Source organism: Corythoichthys intestinalis, chromosome 17 (genome assembly GCF_030265065.1).
Source record: "Corythoichthys intestinalis isolate RoL2023-P3 chromosome 17, ASM3026506v1, whole genome shotgun sequence".
Classification (NCBI taxonomy): Eukaryota; Metazoa; Chordata; class Actinopteri; order Syngnathiformes; family Syngnathidae; genus Corythoichthys; species Corythoichthys intestinalis.
In genome coordinates, this window is record NC_080411.1 from 27157328 (window position 1) to 27179526 (window position 22199).

The 22199-nt window shown below is 39.8% G+C and overlaps 1 protein-coding gene across 2 annotated transcripts in view; it reads right to left on the bottom strand.

The window, feature by feature from the left end:
* Nucleotides 1–21929, bottom strand: part of LOC130905396 (transmembrane protein 132D-like) — an 80378-nt gene extending 58449 nt beyond the window's left edge. Inside the window, exons 1-5 of one of the 2 annotated variants that reach the window (XM_057818753.1) lie at nt 21836–21929; nt 20783–20890; nt 20545–20630; nt 14788–15655; nt 870–1016 (exon numbers count right to left, since the gene is read on the bottom strand). In XM_057818753.1, the coding sequence (XP_057674736.1) occupies nt 870–1016; nt 14788–15655; nt 20545–20630; nt 20783–20826 (1145 nt within the window). In that variant the 5' untranslated portion in view covers nt 20827–20890; nt 21836–21929. Of the gene's footprint in view, nt 1–869; nt 1017–14787; nt 15656–20544; nt 20631–20741; nt 20891–21835 lie in introns of both variants that reach the window. The other variant, XM_057818754.1, reaches the window with a different exon arrangement.
* Nucleotides 21930–22199: the final 270 nt, after the last annotated feature.

A 22199-nucleotide genomic window follows, 5' to 3' on the forward strand; every position in this document is an offset into this window, starting at 1 on the left:
TAATATATTGACGGGACACGGGGTGCGGAGCCTGTTAATAGGGGGCCTATCTCCGTCAAAACTGATCGAGTGGAAACACAGACAAAGAGCTTTTTACGTTGAAATTTCTTGTGAATAAATGCTTAGATACCTGAATTCTTTTTAGATATGGACGTAAAACATTCTGGATTATTGGTTATAAGCAAAAAAAAAAACAGGCAGTTAGCATTTATTTTACGTAAATGCTGCGAATTTTGACACCAATGCCGTAGTGGTTAATTTCCGCCAAGGATATTTTTCAGGTTTCAAAATGCATGAAATGCACGAAAAATATAAAAAATTACCTTGAATCCTCGAACAAATCACTCCTGCGACAATCCTTCCTGTTTGTATGCGGTACAACTTTCATACTTTTTCAACCTAAATTCGGCGTTGGATCGCTGCATGTGTTGAATAACTGCGACCGACTGCAAATAACTAAAGCGCAGTGTGGGACGGCCCCTACTTGAAGGCGTGGCACAGTGTCCGTGGAATCTGTCCCGTCAATATAATTATGAAGTCAGTGAGTAAGCAAATCCAAGTCCATGTATTTGTGGCAATAAGAACTCTGACACCAGTTGTCAAAGACAGAACAGTCCATATCAGGAAGTGTCATGCGTAGTGATGATGTTGCTTGAAATTTAAAAAAAAAAAAAATGCAAGAAAATCAATAAGATTCATAAAGGAATGATCAGTAAAGCTTCCAAATTGGAAGGAATAAATTCACTTTACATCCTATGCTTCTGAAAAGAAAAAGTATGTATTCAATGGATTGTAGACTTGTCCAGCATAAACTTTTAATTAACATGTATTGTACAAGTGATAATGGAATCTAAATTCATTCCACTGACCTTTTTGCTGTGACTGTAACCTTTCTCTGGCAAAAAACCGAGACTGTGTTGGCGATGCCGACTTTCCCTGGCTCTGTCTTGACGTCCCATAGCGTCGGATCGCTAGGCCGCACACCACTGAATGACAATCCTGGCTTGACTGTCGCCCTATGGTAAATACATACACACAACACAACATGTGAAACACCTATTCAGAAATGGAAGGTCTTTGTTCTCTAATTACTCTGAATTCCTGCAAAGACATTTAAATGGCAGCACTTTGACAATAATGAGCATAAATTAAATGCTTGCTGTGGTCAAACCCAAAAGAAAACCATTTAAAAGCCATAGAGTGCCAGTTGCCTCAGCATTTTGTAATATTTGAACTTGTTCTCATGTTTTTCTTCTTCTGCCTGAAAGTACTATTGTGATTTAGAAATGGGACCAGATCAGATAGATCATCTCTGTGTGTTGATATTTTTCACCCGTCTGTCTCAGATTCTTTTGGTGCTTTATGTGTCGCGCTCCGCTGTGACACTTTGTCATAGTAATGGTGAGATGTTGCACAACACAGTGACATAAACAGTTATCCAAGTGGCATTGTGTTATGTGCGTGTCTGTCACAGTCACTCATTTCTTTATTGTTGCACCCTGCATACTGGAAAGGGACAGTTTTGCTGGGCAGTTGTAATTTTATGCATGTAACAGTGGTCCATGATACTGCCCACAAGGTTCCTCTGACCGTGCCTGTTTCTTCGTTGTTCTTGAAATTCTATGGCTGGTGGTATGATCTGAGAGGTACATACTAACTAAATGATTTCTTGATTCAAACAATCTGGCCACAATTAGTCCTGGGTTCGGCTCTTGAAATTAAACTCTGAGTTCCAAAAAAAGGTTAATCACAGTAAAATCATGATTTAAAAGGAGAAGACCATTACTTTTCTATTAAGTGTTCTTTTTTGTTCTTGTATTTTTCAATAACGACAAGCATGATGTGTTGAGTAACCAACAAACAGATGAGTTGCAGACTGCGGGCAGACTGAGAATTAGCATTAATTAGCATTAATTTTTGTTGGCCCCAGGAGAACTAGGAGTTAATCAGATGCAGACATATGATGCTGCACTGACACGTACCACTTATGACGAATAATGTGAATGGGAGCAGTCATCCCGTGTGGTTCGAACCAGTACCTGAGTTTGTAGAGTAGCCAAGCTTCTGTCTGGCTGTTACATCACAACAGCCCTGATGCATCATGGGAATAGATCATAGAACAGGCCTTTGAGCCATATGCGATGGCGTGATTTGGGAGTCATAAAATGATTCTGGTCCAAATTTAAAATGTGTGGAGTCACACATCGTTTGTCGCTGAAAACAAGCCAATCTTGTCATGGCAAGTATCAAAGAGCTGGAAATGTTCCTCAGAGAATCAAGAGCTGGCAATTCAAACTCTAGCACTTCTGATAGAATTACTTGGAAAAAAATGTATGCCAACAAACAATTCTATTATGTTTTCAGAATGCCACCTGATAAAGTTAATCTTGCTAGCAGTTTAAAGACATGTCGATTCTATGATTCTCTGCCAAAAATCTATTAAGTCAATAACATTTTGTTTGTCCGATGAACACAAGCAACAATTATGTTGGAATGAAATGAAAATTTGGAGGAAGATGAAAAAAATTCCATTAAGAAAAGAAGACTATTACAAATTTTTTGCTCACAATGATATTCAGTTGTTTTGGCACAGGTTGACTTGTTTGTAGCTTTTAGCTGTAATTTTTTTTTTTTTTTTCATTAATATCTACACTTGTTCCACTTGTTTTTGAGCCTAGGCAAATTGTAAAAAGCAGAACAATCAATTTTCAGAGAGGTTGGGCCAAGGCCATTGTGAACTGACAAATGACAGTACGTTAGCATTGAAATGGACGGACAATCGCTGACATTTAAACCATCACCAAGCGAGATCAATGTGGGGATCAATATACTGTGACCACTGGGAAAAGCGCTTGAAAAATTACAGCATATATACACTCACCGGCCACTTTATTAGGTATACCAGGCTAGTAACAGGTTGGACTCCCTTTTGCCTTCAGAACTGCCTCAATTCTTCGTGGCATAGATTCAACAAGGTGCTGGAAGCATTCCTCAGAGAGTTTGGTCCATATTGACATGATGGCATCACACAGTTGGCGTAGCTTTGTCGGCTGCACATCCATGATCCAAATCTCCCGTTCCACCACATCCCAAAGATGCTCTATTGGATTGAGATCTGGTGACTGTGGATGCCATTTGAGTACAGTGAACTCATTGTCTTGTTCAAGAAACCAGTCTGAGATGATTCCAGCTTCATGATATGGCGCATTATCCTGCTGAAAGTAGCCATCAGAAGTTGGGTACATTGTGGTCATAAAAGGATGGACATGGTCAGCAACAATACTCAGGTAGGCTGTGGCGTTCCAACAATGCTCAGTTAGTACCAAGGGGCCCAAAGAGTGCCAAGAAAATATTCCCCACACCATTACATCACCACCACCAGCCTGAACCGTTGATATAAGGCAGGATGGATCCATGCTTTCATGTTGTTGACGCAAAATTCTGACCCTACCATCCGAATGTTGCAGCAGAAATCGAGACTCATCAGACCAGGCAACGTTTTTTCCAATCCTCTATTGTCCAATTTCGATGAGCTTGTGCAAATTGTAGCCTCAGTTTCCTGTTTTTAGCTGAAAGGAGTGGCACCCGGCGTGGTCTTCTGCTGCTGTAGCCCATCTGCCTCAAAGTTCGACGTACTGTGCGTTCGGAGATGCTCTTCTGCCTACCTTGGTTGTAACGGGTGGTTATTTGAGTTACTGTTGCCTTTCTATCAGCTCGAACTAGTCTGGCCATTCTCCTCTGACCTCTGGCATCAAGAAGGCATTTCCGCCCACAGAACTGCCGCTCACTGGATATTTTTTCTTTTTCGGACCATTATCTGTAAACCCTAGAGGTGGTTGTGCGTAAAAATCCCGATCAGCAGTTTCTGAAATACTCAGACCAGCCCTTCTGGCACCAACAACCATGCCACGTTCAAAGTCACTCAAATCACCTTTCTTCCCCACACTGATGCTCGGTTTGAACTGCAGGAGATTGTCTTAAACCATGTCTACATGCCTAAATGCACTGAGTTGCCGCCATGTGATTGGCTGATTAGAAATTAAGTGTTAACGAGCAGTTGGACAGGTGTACCTAATAAAGTGGCCGGTGAGTGTACATCATATACAGTATATCCAGCACAAGAAGCATATACAGTGCATCACAAAAGTGAGTACACCCCTCGCATTTCTGCAGATATTTAAGTATAAAGTATCTTTTCATGGGACAACACTGACAAAATGACACTTTGACACAATGAAAAGTTGTCTGTGTGCAGCTTATATAACAAAGTTAATTTATTTTCCCCTCAAAATAACTCAAAATATGGCCATTAATGTCTAAACCCCTGGCAACAAAAGTGAGTACACCGCTTTGAAAAAACGTACATCCCTAAATGTCCAAATTGAGTACTGCTTGTCATTTTCCTTCCAAAATGTCATGTGACTCAGGTGGAAGGCTCTTGTGAAGACGGTACACAAGAAAGTCCACCCGTCTCATCAGACCATAGGACATAGTTCCAGTAATCCATGTGCTTTGTTGACACGTATTCAGCAAACTGTTTGCGGGCTTTCTTGTGTACTGTCTTCTGAAGAGTCTTTCTCCTGGGGTGACAGCCATGCACACCAATTTGATGTAGAGCGCGGCGTACAGTCTGAGCACTAACAGGCTGACCCCCACCTCTTCAATCTCTGCAGCAATGCTGAGAGCACTCCTGTAACAAGTCACATGACATTTTGGAGGGAAAATGACGAGCAGTACTCAATTGGACATTTAGGGATGTAGTTTCTAAGGGGTGTACTCACTTTTGTTGTTTTGTTGCCAGGGGTTTATATATTAATGGCTGTATTTTGAGTTATTTTGAGAGGAAAATAAATTAAAACTATTATATAAGCTGCACACAAACTACTTTTCATTGTGTCAAAGTGTCATTTTTTTCAGTGTCGTCCCATGAAAAGATATACTTAAATATCTGCAGAAATGCAAGGGGTGTACTCACTTTTGTGACACACTGTAGATCACATATACATTAAATACAACAAACGTCATGAGTCTTGAAGGACCCAAATACAATAAACTGCCCAAAATGGGGAATTCGGGATAAATTCCTGTAAGGGTCTGTTTACCACAGGTAAAAGAGTCAGGATGTCGCTACTTCTTGTCTCAATCCAAAATTCACAGACGACATGGCATGGTATCTCATGACCTTGTACAAAACTTGACACTCCAGGATGTCCACTGTAGTCACCAGTTGGTTTGCAAAGATTGGATGGTTTAGCTCCGCAGTAGTCATCATGATCATTAGTGAGTGAGTCTGGATGAATTTGACCTGCATTATCCTTACAAACAAGGACGTGTTACAAACAAGGATTCTGTTTAATCCCAACAGAAGCATGTTCATAGAATGGGAGTCTGACAATCAACACTTATACCATCATAGACAAAGCCTTATATAAAGACGGTTTCAGACTGTGGCTGGCAGAATGTAATTGGCTGAATGACTAAGACTGTCAAGGTTTCTGTCAAGGTGAACTTTGACATTTCATTGCTAATGAATCTGAGGGGGAAAAAAACCACATTGATTATGAGAGCAGTTGTCCTTTAACAGTATATTTTTCAAGGCTGCATCACTGCATCTCTTACACAATGGAAGTTTTATCACCCCTCCGAACTTTTTCAAACTTTTTAACACCTCATTTTTTGTATGTGATGCCCCAAAGGGCTGTGAGAAGGTATTTACAGAGTGCAAACTTTCACCACAGTTTTAATCGATAAAAATGATGGCTTGTAGTCTGTCCATTTGTCAGCTGGATCTCATGAAAAATATTTTTTTTCATCGTGTTCTTTTTTTACCAACAGTTTTTTACATTTCAATCTGTAAAGTTTCATAATTTGCTTGTGACATTATTGGAAGCTCCTTTTCAGCCTTCTTGTATAACGCAATTTTCGGAATATAAACTGCTACTTTTTCCCTTCATTTTGAATCCTGTGGCTTACAGTCCACTGCGGCTTATTTGTTGATTTATTTGTCTTTATAAGTCACTCTTTATTTGAGAGCGGCATCATAAGACTGTCAGAAGACTGTCATAATTATGAAATGACACTATCATGGGCATTAACTAAATGCTTATGTCAGATGTCATTAAGTGTCATCTGGCAAATTATGTCAATAATTCCATTTATGTCCAGCTTAGATCTTTTACATCCATTCAAAAGTGAGATAAACGACTAAACTAAACGACTTCTGTTATAAGCAATCATTAATGCTCATGACAATGTCATGTCATAATTATGAGCTAATGACATTCTTATGGCGCCACTTTCAAATAAAGTGTTACCAAATACCATAACTAGCAATTAATGAAACAACTGGAAAAGTAACTGAAGACGTAATTAGCACAGAACGTGAATTTTGATTGTTATTTACATCTGTAGAGCTGCATTGCATGCTAGGAGGCATGTTGGATAACAAGAGTGTTGACAGCAGGTGGCAGCAGAGGTTGACTGTCTCCCCCAAGGGAGCAGTGATAGCCAAATTAAGCTTCTTGAAGCAATGAAGTTTTGCAGCCAATTCATTCAAAGCTTCATGGTGGTTCATTTAGTTTTCATGACAGTCGTATGATGTCGCTGTCAAATAAAGTGTTACCGATTAATATATTTTGGGGTAAATATCCCTTAATACTAAGAGGACAGCTGCGGCTTATAGTCCAGTATGGCTTATCTATGAACAAATGCCGTTTCCGTGCAAAATTTGGTGGGTGGCGTCTTATAGACCCTACTCACCGACGTCACAGAATGACGTGTCGCTGTATCCGGCCGCCATATTGTCCGTCTATGTTTATCCGTATTCTCAATGGTTTCAATTTGTTGTGCATTTTATAGTGCAATTCATGGAAGCCCCGGTGCTTTCAGACGCTGTAAACTTATTGGATGCGTTGCATAAAAGGCGTTATGTGGAAAAGCTTCAGTCTATCCATTCGCCAGATCCATATTTGATGCCTAAATCGATATTTTTCGACCCGCTGTCATCGCCCTCTCTGCCTGACATCTGCTACCCTGATATCTACAACTATCTTTTCCACAGAAACTCAGCCTATTCTCACGAAACTTTGAAAAACATTAAGAGCAGCACTCTAAGCAACATTACCCCGTGTGATTTCTAAAATGGTGACACTAAAAAAATTTTTTAAAAGTTGACTGTGATGGCCAACGCTTCAAGGATAGGTGGATATTGGACTATTTCTTCAATAAAACACGCAACAACTGTGTCTGCCTCATTTGGAAAGAGACAGTCGCTGTTTTAAAAGAGTTCGATGTGACGCAATATTACCAAACAAGACACGCTGACATGTACGACAACATTACAGGGAAGATACGCAGCGAGAAATTATAGCAACTTGAAGCTAGTTTAATTTCACAGCAGCAGTATTTCGCAAGAGCCCGAGTGTCGAAAGAGAACGCCAAAAAGACGAGACTGTTGAAATTATGAATTAAAAAAAAATAATAAAGCAAATGTGACACACAGAAGGGCTTGCTAAAATTTGTTTAAATATATTGTTCTATGTAAATCAGCCAAGGTAGCCCCCCGCATTTTTACCACACCAAATCTGGCCCCCTTTGCAAAAGGTTTGGACACACCTGTTTAACTGATGATCCGTAGACGAGGCCAGCTTCTTTCACTTGGTACCAGCTAAATATTATTCAAAATGTAATGATAGTGGAAGAAATAAGCATCTTGAATTTGAAACTGTATGCTGTCGGCGATTAGCCTCGCAATGATCTTAATTGTGGTTGTCAGCCCAAAACCCTCTAAATATATATTAAATGCATCTTACCGGATATAAAATGACTACTTCATAATCTGTGGTAATCGTTTGGAGCCCAGTTTTCTCGTCGAATTGCAGCAATCCATCTCGCTCTCCTCTCCGGGTCTCTTGGAATACGGTAGAACTTCAAGTCTCTCAATCTATCTTCTCTGTTATTGCAACCAACCGCCACACACGCCTTCACCATTTTGATTATTGATGTTAACGAGCAGAAAAACACGCCATAATAGGAGGAATTTACGTAGCAGTAATGCGTCAACACGACGAGTAGACGGACAATATGGCGCGGAGGCGTGGTTGTGACGTCATGTGAGTAGGGTCTATAGTCAGGTGCGTCTTGTAGTGCGAAAATGACTGTATATAAACATACACAGAATGGTAAATCTGATATTTTTAATGGGTCGCAAAGAAGTCTGATATACTGTACTTCCTTTGTGGTTGTTTACAGTGTATGTAAGAAAGTTTAAGGGAGTAGCGAAAATAGTGAACATGGGGACAGTGTACCAAAACTAAATTTTATACATACATAGGCTACCTTTTTAAGAATACCTCGACACACACACCCCCCACCCCCACCCCCCAGACGCTTCCTGTAACTGCAGCTCAGTCTGGCTCCTCGATCAGGACTAATCTTGGCCCATTCTTCTCTACAAAACTGCTCTAGTTCAATCAGATTCTTGGGATGTCTGACATGAATCGCTGTTTTTACGTCATGCCACAGCATCTCAATGGGGTTCAAGTCTGGACTTTGACTTGGCCACTCCAGAACGCAAATTTTGATCTTCTGAAACCATTTTTTTTAGACAGCAGTGACTTCCTCTGTGAAGTCCTCCCATTAACACAATTCTTGGCCATAGTTTTACATATAGTGGATGTGTGCACTGAGATATTGGACTATGTTACTGATTTCTGTAAGTTTTTAGCAGACACTCTAAGGTTTTTTTTTTTTACTTCTCTGAGTATTCTGTGCTAAACTCTTGCCGTCATCTTTGGTGGACGGCCACTCCTTGGGAGAGAAGCAGCAGTGCCAAATTCTTTCCATTTGTAGACAAATTCTCTAGCTGTCGATTGATGAACATACAGACTTTTAGAGTTGGTTTTGTATCCTTTCCCAGCTTTATACAAATCAACAATCCTTGATCACAGGTCTTCAGACAGCTCTTTTGACAGAGCCATGATGCACATTAGACAATGCTTCTCATCAAGACAATTCTTACCCGGTGTGAGTTTTATAGTTGGCAGGGCAGCTTTAAAACACTTATCGGTGATGGGGCACACACCTGACGTAAATTATTTGGTAAAAATTGGTTCCAATTGCTCTTTAAATCTCCTTAGGCAGAGGGTTCACTTACTTATTTCCCCCCTTCTGTCATTGTTTGCATGCTATCCTCGTTAAAATATGAAAACCTATAAATGTTTGGGTGGTTTTAGTTAAAGCAGACACTGTTTTTAAATCTGTGTGATTTTGGCAAAGATCAGGGGGGGGGACAAAAAAACTGTAAAATTTTAGAGAATAATTATCGGGGGGACATGGAGAAAAGTTTTGCAGCATCTTTTACTGCAATTTTTCACTTTAATCTTTAAAAAGAGATACTAGTATCTTTCTTAGATCTAGCTGAGTCCAGATTTAGAAAAAAATTACCGAAATCAAATGAACAGGTAAACATGCAATGAAAAAACTAATTATGACGCCCAAAGAAATCTAAGTCCATTTATCAATTTCTCATCATATTGATTCTTAAAATTATAATATTAACTCCCTTTTTCTCAATGAATGGTATCATCTTTTCTTTCTTGCTCCTTAACCTCTCTTTACAAGGTTACAATATCTTTCCAAGTGTCATGATCACGAGACTTGAACACGGAATAAAAAGGACACAAACGCAGACAACTGAAATTGCAAAATGCAAATTCTTGCATTTTTTTCAACTAGTCTTAAGATTTTGATCAGGATTGTATAGGCTACTTTCCCTTGGAGACCAAAACCATCAATAACTAATATGTTAAAGGCTTCCTGGAAATAAATCTAAATGGTCAGTAAAACCTGAATTATTTCAGATATCAATATCCAGACAGTTAGCCATTTAAAGTGACAGAAGCAAATAATCACAGGCATCATCTATCTGTCAGTGACTGTCACCTTATGCTTAGCTATTATTAGCTTTTAGCTTAGTTTAACAGCACTCAGTAAAGGAGAGTAGAATTTGAGCAATGTAGGAGAAATGATGCAGATTGTCTGAACCTTGAGATTTTAGTACATGGGATGTTTTAAAACTTGTGGGACTGTCTGTGGGTTTGAGTGGATGCCTCAAAAACGCTATAGGCACTTATGCAGAGGGCTGACGATACAAAGTTCAGCCTACCATGTGGAGTGGACAAAACCATTTTCAGAGAAGGGAGGGGTGGGAGAAAGAGTATGATTCTAATATTTAAATCACACATTATTGCGCGACTAAAATGAGAACTGAATAGATTTTACTTTGAATTAAGTTTACAGTTCCAAAAACTCACTATGTCCCAAATTATTGGGGGGTCAGTTTAGTGAAGAGGGGTGCGTGTCCACCCTGCCCCCCAGAGATATCCACCCTTGAGTGTCCCCATTCTAACATGCGTGTTACAGACGACGAGAGGAACTGCTTTGCAGGAAGCATAGTCCATTCTCTAGGGGAGCCCACAACGCAGACACAAAGCTTTGAGACTAGGAAAAAGAGTACATAGAAGACATGTACTACAATCCAGGGAGAAACCACATAACTTGGATATATAGGCTACTGCACAGTAAATATTCACCCCACTTTATACTTTTGTTTGTTATTCTAACACACAAATCAGTGTTTCCCATGTTTTTTTTAGTCCAAGTGACCATTTTTACACCAGTAAAATCTTACTGCACACAAAAGGTGTGGAAGTGTGTTTTGTTCAGTTTACTCACAAATTGGCAGATTTTTTTTTTTTTTTTTTTTTTAAAGATTTTTGTCAATGCTACTCTGATGCTGATTCTTTAATACAATAGAGTTTTTGTAATGGTGACTCGGGGTCACCATGTCAAATAAAAACCATCTTCGTAAAATTATTTTTACCTCCCCCAAATGATTGTCAAAGTACTATGTTTTTTTCCCAACTCACGCTAGCACTGTGATTACTGTTCAATCAGACGGTTTCCATTTTAAAAATGGGTATTTTGCATACACATGCATCCTTCACTGCTTAACAGGTGGGTATGAACATGCATGAAATCACACATACTGTATAACATGCAGACTGATGCATTTGCTTAATCCTCACATTGGACTTAAATCATTTCTTCCCTTAAGGGTTAACCTCTTGATTCATTTTCAATCAGGGCCACAGATAATCTGACCAAGTCCCACTGGAGAGGACTCAATCTTAGGCCAAAGACGTGAAGTAGAGCAGGGATTTCTCCCAGAACCTATCAATCACTTTGCCAAGCTCCTCAGAGTGGGCCTTCACTTAGAGTTAAGCGTGAGACTCTGGGCCAATTTCATTCTCGATGTGCCACTAGGTCAGACATACAAAGACTTGAAAGCACTGACCTGAATGGGGAAACTGTACAGTCAATAAGTAGGATTTTCAGGGGGGATTTCAGGTGAAGAGGATAAAAATTGAAATAGTCAAAGAAAAGGCAGATTTTGTTTAGGAGGTCAGCGTCGCTTCACCCAATTGTATTCATGTCATTTAATGACGGACGCTGAGCTGTATGAGGTCACTGGGTCAGTGTGTTTGTGTTAGGTCAGCCTGATGCAGGAGATGGTCAGCAGGACTGATACAAGTGCAGGTTTAACTTTATTTCCCATGGATTAATACACATCTTTGCATGTCTCTCCATTTTTCTGCAGATTATGTCAGGGTATTTGCATCGTATTACGGATTAAATTATACATGGATACAGCTGAGTGAAGAGAATAGATAGAAACGCATGATGTGAAGCATTCTCATAAGAATTCTGCTAGCTGACTCAGTGATGTGCATCAGAAGGTAGCCAGAAGAAACTTTGAACAGATTGCGCTCTGTATTTTTATTCTATATTACCTTCATTTTTACCCATAGGATCAGGGAAGATGTTTGTTTTCGTGCTCCATGAAACAAGATCCATTATTCATGGAGTAAAATACCCAGAGAAATCACTCTGATCTTGACGGGATGTCGAGATATGAAAACCAGTGAATCATTTGCCAATTATGTCCCTGCTTATGGAAGAGTGCTCTCCAGAACTCCCCCACTAACTGAGACGTTAGACAGGATCAAACATGTCAGTAATTTATGAACGCGGTGTAACTGGCAGGCAGCGGCAGCCGTAGTGGCACTCATGTCAAGCACCATCAACATTTAAATGTCTTAAGTAACCATTTAAATGCATGGAGGCGATCCCTCACGATGACGCTCACATTCACTGTACGTCCTGGCACAGATCCACATTATTTCTTTTCTGCTGCCTGTGACAATAACATTGTATTTGATTTGGCAAAGACTACAGGACAAGACCATCTTCCCTAATTGTTTTTATGTATCCTATCACTAGTACTAAGGGGTAAAGTTGTCTTTTTATTCTGTGGATATTTTGTTGGATATGTGACAATAATGGAGCTGATTTAGACTTTTTCTTTTTTAATGTGAAGCACCTTGTGCTGTTTCATTTTATATGATCATTTTTTCTCAGTAGATGTGCAGGTGAGCTAAATGTACGAATTACATACATATGTGGAACCTTGTATGATGGTTTGGGTCCTTATTACCACAGCAAGCGAAATACATTTTACCTCTGCGTAACTGTATCGAGACAAATCAAAATGAAACATGAATGTACTATAATGTACTATACTTCTGCTTTTTCTGATTCATGAGCTTCACTTTGGCTGTCGGAAAGGACCATTTAGGATCTTTTAGCATAAAGGGAAAGATAACGCGCATACCGACAGAAAAAAGTCTTATTCAATAAATTGAAAAAAAAAACACATTATATGATTTTTCTGATGTGTAATGGTAAAGAAAAACAAATATTTCCCTAAAGCCGTTTAGATGCAGGGGGGTGTAATGCACTCTGTGAGCCAATCGGGACAGCCTTTAGGCTATTACTTGTTTTGTGTCATAAACATAACAGTCAATGGAGCGTGTAGCTTGAAATAAGTATAAATTGCTCAATTTCCAACCAATTTTCAAAGGGTTTCGTTTGTCATAGAAATCATAGATGCCGTAATTATCTTGCTTACTTGTGAAAATTGTAACCATGGAATTGATGTAAAAATAACATTGAGATATGTAAAGCAATGGCTATACTGTATAGTGCAAATGTAGTGTGGATATGTAATATTTACAATATTTATTTAATAGACTATAAGGAAAATTCATGGTAATAAATGAAATTAAAATAAAATAAAAACAAATATTTAAAAAAATAAAATAATGACAATGGAGTACTGCAAGCAATATGTCACTTCCGCTCATTAATATTCATGAGGTTAGCTACTGTTGCTAAGGGGGGACACGCCCCCGTTTGTCCCCGATAAGAAATGAATGGAAATCGTGTACGAAGGAGATGTTTACAAAGCTAAACCTACCAATTCTATCCAAAAATGATGTCCCTGGTACCAAATTCACTGGCAAAGAGGTGGAAGAACATAAAAATGTTCAGTTAAAGAGATGGCTTGAGTGTCGAGGGCTGAAAAAGATGAAAAAAAAACATGCCGACCGAAGCATAGCCTTAGCTTTTTTATCGACATCTTTTTCTTAAGCGACTGACAATGCCATTCGCCTGTTTCAACAAGCTGTCCTTTACCACCAGCCCTGTCTTTCTTAAATATTATATCCTCTGGTTGTCCTACGTCTCAGACTGTTCTTGGGGGTAATTTATATTGTTTGTTTTGCGTAGCGATTGCAAATGCTACTCAGTGACAGCCAACGAACACTTTTAATTTTTTTTATTGCTAATAAATCTTAATTCTATAATTTATTTACACTTCACCCTCACTAAAGTTGTTTTTTTACAACAGAAAATGTAACAGTGGCAGTCAGATATCATTTTAATTCTTTTCAGGCCATTCATTGTCAGACAGAAGCATCACGGCACGTCACGCTAAAAAATAAGATAAAAATGTAAAAATGGCTTACCTCTTTGTCCTCTGAAAGACAATGCCAACCCAACAAAATGTTTACTGCATAAATGTTTACTGCCGAGCTGGCGTTAAAAGTCTGCCCAAGTTGATTCATTCTTCACATTTTTTTCCTCCCGAGTTTTCGGTTTCGGGAAGTATGAAGAAAACATCCTTCATATGTCGTAATGTCTAGAGTCGTTTCTACAAGTTCCAAAAAAGCAATGTGTGATCGGCATGTTCGTTTTTGAAAGATTACCGGAGAAAAGTAGCACAATTAACATGGTTTCTATGCGAGGGCGGGTCTATGATGTCCCACTTCCGTTTTACTTCCGCTTTACGATGCGACGTCACGATCTAAAAATAGCATGCGTGCGGTACACCATTGAGATGACTACGTTTTACAACCATCGGATTAGAAAACATTGGATTAAAAAAACGTACTACAACAATTGGTCATAAAATGTGGAAGAAACTTTAGTCTCTGGTGTGCTTGACAGTAGCAGCTGTAGCGACACCTCTGACTTGGAGTGAAACTAGCACGTTTTCAAGGCAATACATGGGGTTATGTTCGAGTTACATTCGAGGCAGTTGTGCGTGGCTATTTTACAGTGACGTCAACGCATCGGTGGATGGTCGCGTGACGCTAGTATGAATTCCGAAATGCACATATTTGCATATTAAATACACTATAAGCACCCATTTTTCACATGAATGTCATTTGAACTGAGTGCTCTTTCTCTTCCCACTAAGTGCTTTGTCATATTTTTTAGAGCATGACATCAGTTTGACAGCTGACATGAAAAGCATGTGATCTACAATGCAAAAATAATGTGAAAAACAGTGCCATAAAAAAGTGGTGAAATAATGTTTCTTACCTAAGTGTGAAACTGTCCAAGGTAGAGGTACTTGATAGCAAGACATTAAAAGTCACAACATCATTCATCTTGAGGGGCTTAGAGGAAGCCTGGATGACCATAGCACCCCCTAGCCTTAGACGAAAAATGGTTGTATTCCCAGCTGGAGCTTTAAGCAGGTTAACGGTTCCTATCCTCCTCAAGGGTGTCCCCGACCCTTCCTGGACTCCTGCTCTCCCTACTCCTACTCGTTGCAGGCTGTCCTGTGGTGTACATTGGCCTGTCTGGTCTATCCGACTCTGGAAGTAGACCTCCACAACATTGCCCTGTTTTGTGGCATCGTTTCGTCCCGTCTCTTTGCTTGAGCTGCCAGGTCGAATGGATGAGCTGAACCAAGCTGGTTCAGGCTTTAGTTGCGCCACACAGAATCGACCCGGTGATACCAAACATGCACCACGGACTTCCCTCGTCCCCCAGAAGGCGTAAGCTGTCACACAATGAGCTCTATTCTCTAGCTTTTCCTGAGCTCCATCACCTTCGTCAGGCATGTGGAAGAGGATCTTGACGACCGGGGATGAGGAACGCACTTGTCGGCCTAAAATAACCGGTACAATCCTGCGTCCAGCGAGCAGTAACTCTAGTGGAATGGGGGCGTCTACCTTCAGGGGACCATATGAGGCATTGAGAGCTGGCTGGAGTAGACCTGCACCTGGATCTGTGACAAGGAAAGTCTGTGTGTGAGCCTTCAGGCTGGAGTTCCCTTGTTGCCCAGGACTGTCTTGCCTCAATACCACATGATCAACATTTAGGACCTGAAATCTGACAGCAGGATAAACAGGTCGTGGGGTGAAAGTCTCAGTATCTTTTGGAATCTGCTGGCTTTCAACATCTGTGGGAAAAAGAAAAAGACATGTTTATCATGTGTTTATCAGTGAGACTGAATGGTTGATTTTTTTCTATATGAGCTCTGCAACTGACTGGCAACCAGTCAAGTCACTTTTAATGAAGATCAGAATGCATGGTCCACCACTGATTAATATAGACATATTGATGGTATAGTTAACGGATGAATAGAAATTTTGGGTAGTACAAAGAAAATATGCCCCAGCTTGGCTTGTGAAAAATTCAGGGTGTACCCCGCATGCTTCTCATAGTTAGTTGGGATAGGCACAAACATCCCCACGACCCTTGTGACCCTTTCTTCACCCTGTAGTTTAGAATTCAAGACAACGCGCTCTCTCATGCCGCCAGTTTATTGAGAGAGCCAGAAATCATCCTGGTGACTTGATCCTGGTAAAACTTAATTTTGTGTTTTAATGGCCAAAATGGTTGCCTGGCCCGGCCAGACTGTTCTCCCTGTATTTTTCAAACACTGAGAATAGTCTGGGACCCACCTCCTTAACGGCCTCTCGAGCCAGTACGAAATGATCCGTCCAATCAAATTTTTTTATTTGGGCAACGTATCCTTAACGAGCAACGTCACTCTTCCGCGTCGGAAGTCGTCTCCACAACAACGCAGATGGCGAACAGGAGAGCCGAGAATATGTTCCAATCCACGGTAAAATCAGTTTTAAATTAACAAAAACACATAGACACAAGTCATTGAAAATAGGCTGTCTCGCGCTAGCCATGTTAAATAAACTTCTCCGTTCTCAGCTCGCGCCGCGCGAGAGTTGTCGCTTTACCAACAGCATGTCTGCCCATCGCTGATTGGTCCAATCTGCTATCTGTTTGCTGTGGCTTGCTCCGCCCTGGAAATTTGAGCCGCCCATTGGTCGCCAGACTCTATAGCTGGAACAGCAGTGAGTCTGGTGTACCAGGTTACCAAAATGGGGCATGTTGAGGCAGTGTGACGAATGTAAACTTGCCTGGCCGCTTGGCGCGAACCATCATGGTTGTTTTCGAACGTGTTTGAATGAAAATACAGCGATGACCCTTCTGGTGCCATGTGCAGCTCTCGTGGCTGCTCGAGACGCATTGTATGTGGGCAAAAGCACACGGAGAAATGGCATGTCAAGCGAAACGTAACTTAAGCCAAAACTTTGGCACTCTGAGACGCTTATTAAGCTGCAATGGACAGGCAAACTGTAAATGAATGTATGGAATGAAAGAATAAATGCTTCCGAGCACCTCGAGAACCTCCAGCATTGAGGCTCCAGGCCTTCATGCTTCTCTCGCGGCCAACCGAAGCTCACTATTTTCGGACAAAAAGATAAAATGTAACGGATTAACCATAAATGTGGCACTCTGAGGTGGATTTACTGGCGCAAACCCACCTAAGGCTGGGTTCAGACCGCAAGTTTTAATGCATGAATCCAATATTTTTGTGCTTTCGTGACTCGAGTGAGCCATTAACTTGACGGTCTGAACGGACGCAAAGAAGAAGGACCATGTCAAATCCGATCTAGGTCACTTTCGTATGTGGTTAAAATCCGATCTGGGCCACATTTTTCCAGAATGTGGCGGCGGTCTGAACTTTCAAGTCTTCCAAATCAGAATTCATGCAGAAATTACGTCAACAAAGAGTGAGAGCGGCAGGCAGGACGGCAGCAACGTATCTGTGCATTAGCGTTAGCGACTGGCTTGAACTTGGCTTCTACACAGAAGTCGGGCTTGACCACACTCATGAAAAAAATAATATAAAATGAAGAAAAGGATAAACCTGATATTGCTCGGTTTTCTTTCTGTGCGCCAAATAAGCAATATTTCAGTATTGCTTACATGGTCGAATCGGGGCAAACTGACACACATGCACACAACATTGCGTGCATGCGTTCTGTCAGTCCATATTAACTTTGAATAAAAGACTGAACAGGGATTATTAATGTCTGTTATTTGGTTCTTCTTTTTGGAAATCAAAACATGATCACCCTGGAATGACGTACAGCCAGCATGTGTAGACATTTGTTTTGATGCTTCTGCACATGCGGGTCAGTTTGCACAGTGCGTGTTGGACTGGGAATTAGTGCGCAAGCATAATACTTGAACGGGCTCAATGGACAAAGGCAGTCCGAAGATCTCAGAACTGTGGACGTGCTAATCACTCTTCGTCCATACCATCCTATTTATTTCTTTGTAAGTTGTTTGGGTGAAATGGAAGTTTAATTCATCTTTACTGGTGTAAAATTGCCCAACTCTTGTTTCTTATAAAGTTTAAATTTGAATGTTGTAAGATAAGAACTAAGGATGGACCGAAAGCGAAATTCTTGGCCGAAACCGAATATTAGAAACACTTGGCAGAAAAACAGAAAATTGAAAGGTGGAAAAATATACATGCATAAAATTCATATCTGTTTCCTTTTCTTATTTATTTATTTATTTTTTTTTTTTTTAGTTCAATTCTACAACCCAGGAGGCCCAAGAAATTTTGTTTGAAAGGTGCAGGGGGTGAAACCCCATTAAAGGGTGAGTCCCAGGCATTTTGTCAGTTTTTGCAGCCCATCAGAAATTGCAGCTCGCGGCAAGTCCGGGACACTCGACAAATGGGTCTCGACGTACGTTTGTTTGAAACTGTGGTTCACAACAATGCACGGGCTAAATGCACTGCACTCGATATGGCGTGTGACATCAATGGAAAGCAACTTCAGAACGAGCGTGTAGAAGCGATGAAGCAAATTTATTTCATTTTCTTTCATTTAGTAATCAATTATGATTACGTCATCACAAGAGGACTTAGGTTCATCACACTTTTTGGTGATAAACTTTCAGCCTTTTAACTGAAAACTGATAATGCAATTTTAGCTATTTTTGACCACATATCTAGTGAGAACACTAGTCAACTCCTGTGCTAATAGGTGTATTTAAAACATCGAATATACAGTATACTGTATAATAATTTTTGCATTCAATAAAATTAAAACAAAATGCGATTAATCACAAGTTAACTATGGACTGCACGCGCTTGACGGTGCTACTATCAAATTTGATCAAATAATGGCACATGGAAAAAAATCAAGGAATTTTAATCACTTGACTGCATTTGTGAGGTTGAAAAGCTGCGACTTTGGAGGAAACAAAGACTGGAAAATGGGTGAGGTGGCTGCCAGAATGATATAGGAAGGTGGTCAGGTTTAGCTGCTCATATGAAACTAAAACGTAATGGAACTTCCTCACCTAATTTCTGCAATGGAAAATGTGGAGATCATAACACTCAAGATGGAAAAGTGGGACAAACAGGAAATCAAATGCTTTGTCAAAAGTTGAAACAGGAAATTATTTGAGCCTTTGACCTGAACACAAACTAAATATGACATGACAATAAAAGTGTGCTGACAGCTCACTTAGTAGAATCACACTCATTTCAATGAGAACAAAGGCTATTCCCTCCTCAAGTCTGTCTTTTTTGAGGAAATGACATCCTCCGGTTAATATGACAGCACTATTATGTTTGACATTACATGGAACCTTTCATTTCAAGTGTCTAAACACTGCACATCGTTGCGCTATCTGCTACTTTTTTGGTAAATGTACTACATTCAGCCCCCCTTGGTGTCTAAACACTGCACACCGTTGCTCTATCTGCTACTTTTTTGGTAAATGTACTACATTCAGACCCCCCTTGAATAAAATTAATATCCTTGCCATGTCCCTAAATTTATACACCAAGAAGTGGAGTGAATCTGCTTGCAAATAACTTTTTCCCCTCCATTGTTTGACTAAAGTGACAGTTTTTCGCTCTTGGTCATTTACAATTATATCAAATGTTGTGGAAAAGTAGCAAAAGTTGACGTCATACCGTACTATTGGGCCTTTTACACTTCCAAGTGTTGTTTCTGAGATTTTTTGAGTGGGAGTCAAAATGGCAAAATGGCAGTTACACAAAAGTGGTCTTTACTGTTTGTGTCAGAGCAGAGGTTTTAATGTAGAGACTTAAATCTTGAAAACGTGATGTTAAAACCAGCTGCCTCAGCAATTCTCAAAACACAAATATAAAATACCATCCAGTGGTTGTGCTTACGAGCTTAATTTGTTCTGTATACACACTCATAACTTGAAACTTTTATGTCTGAAATCGTACTTCCTTATTGAAATGAATGGAAATGCCATTAATCCATTTGAGTTTCCACAAAAATAGCAATAAAAGTAGTTGTATCTACAACATACAGTGCATACAGTATTAACAATATTTAATAGAATGTGAGTAATAGTACAGTGGTATAAAAAATGTGAAAACCTATAAGTGGTGGTTTTAGTTAAAACAGACGCTGTTTTTACATCTGTGCGATTTTGACAAAGATCAGCTCACATTTGACGGTGATTTTATGCAGAAATGTGAGAAATTCCAAAAGATTCAGATTTTTTTTTTATACCATTGTACAATGAGGAACATGCTGCCCATTCAAGTACACCCATCAATGTTTGCAGGGACTGAAATATGCCGTATGTGCACGAGTATTGTTGTAAATACAGTATTTAAAGATTTATTATAGAAACAACATTGATGTAAGTCTTGTTAAGATTAACACATTGTAAGCTATCATTAGGAGAGTGGACTTTCATAAAACTAAGTAAATGTGGTTTTGTTAAATATGCGACCCGTAGTATCTGAATAGAGACTTGGCATATCTGAGGAGACATTGTGTACCAATTGTTCATAAGATTGACATATAGATTGAATGCTTAAGGCCTCTCGAGGCAAAATATTTTTCTTTAAATTAAAAAAAAAAACAGTAGCCACTTATTCAACATGCAACTCTAGTGGACCCACCAGGAGTTGATTCTTTATTATTAGTATGCTAAATAGTTGTAAAAGAAAATGCACACATACAAATGACTTACCCTTTGTTACAGCAGTAAGCACAGCAACTGTCACCAATGGAGAAATGAAACGGAGGGGAAAGTTGAGCATCTTGTCACAAGAATCCCTGATGGCATGCAGCAGTAGGAAAAAAAATTAAAACATATCTTTAAAGCTACGAGTTATTTCCTTTCATTGAAACAAAAGCGGATTCATCTGCAAAACTTTAATTTCTTGCCGAATGATGGGATGTGGGTGTGAGAAGTAAGGTTGCACGACCTCAGCTGGCACGGCAGCACAGCGTCAGGCAGGACTGTTCCCATGGCCGAAATCAGTCAACATGTGCAGTGTGTCAGATTAACGGTGGCCACGTGGGTGGAGGAAGAGCTGCAAGCAAATTAAATGCACACGAGGTCAAAAGGATCAGTGGTTTCTCTGTGAGTCACTTCAAATTTGATCTAACAAATGATGAACATGACTCCATGCCAGGGCTTGAATTTATCTGATAGCATTATTGCATTGGCACTTTTATTTTCTATTTTATCATTGATATTTCTTACATAATGCACAGACAAATAATATTGGAATGACCCTATGGGGTGAATATCTCACAAGGCCTGTCAATTATATATGTTAGAGTAATTTTGTCATCACAAACATTGCTAAATGTAAGCCGTTCCAATAAATCCAGATGATTCTCGTAGTTTCTATGCCAGGTATGGCGCTGTCTTGAGGCAATGTGTAACATTAACTTTTTTTTTCTTCGTTATGATATTTGAGTAAATGCTCATTTCAGAAACTCACTACTAGGTCTTTATTTTTTTTTATTTATTTATTTTTTTAAGTACTTGTTTTACGAAATTTTTACGAAATTTCCGAGTCACACGTTTACCAAAGAAATTTCGTTTCAGGTTCGCAGTGAGTCAGTAACAGGCACACTTTTGCATTTTTACAAAATTTCCGAGTCACACTTTTACGAAAGAAATTTCGTTTCAGGTTCGCAGTGAGTCAGTAACAGGCACACTTTTGCGAAATAGACAATGTTTATTGATTAGAAATTGCAAATGAAACTTTGGTAGAAAAAGGAAGAAAACAAACATAAAGCAAACACAACAATAACGCTACTCGCTATGGTTAAGCAAACAACAATAACGCTACGCGCTATGGTTAAAGAACAAAGCAAACACAACAATAACACTAGATATAGATTGTCACTTCTAAGATCCCCACGCTACACACACTTTTGTGAACGCTAGATATAGATTGTCACTTCTAGATCCCCGCGCTACTGTTACAAGATATTCCTTTGAGCATAGCAATCAAAACCCTTACCGTTTGATAAACGGGCGTTGAGTCGACACCTCCAGCAGAGTTTACAAAGGAATACAGGCCAGGCAACCGCAGGAACATCAATGACCCCAACGACTCTAGCACGACTCTAGCTACTCTAAAGACTATAACACGGCCCGAAAATGTCCGGCTATTTATTGGCGCATGTCACGTGGGAACAGAGGTGGACACACTGCCTGCAATCTTATTGGTTCACTTGTTGTATGAATCTCGTGTCCAAATATGATTGGTTTACTTTAATACATAGCCTAAAGGCACTCTGTAAGGCTCTTTATTGTCAAAGGCAGTTGTTGTAATATATGTGAACTCGCTGTACTCCAACTTTTATACATAGCCCAAAGGCACT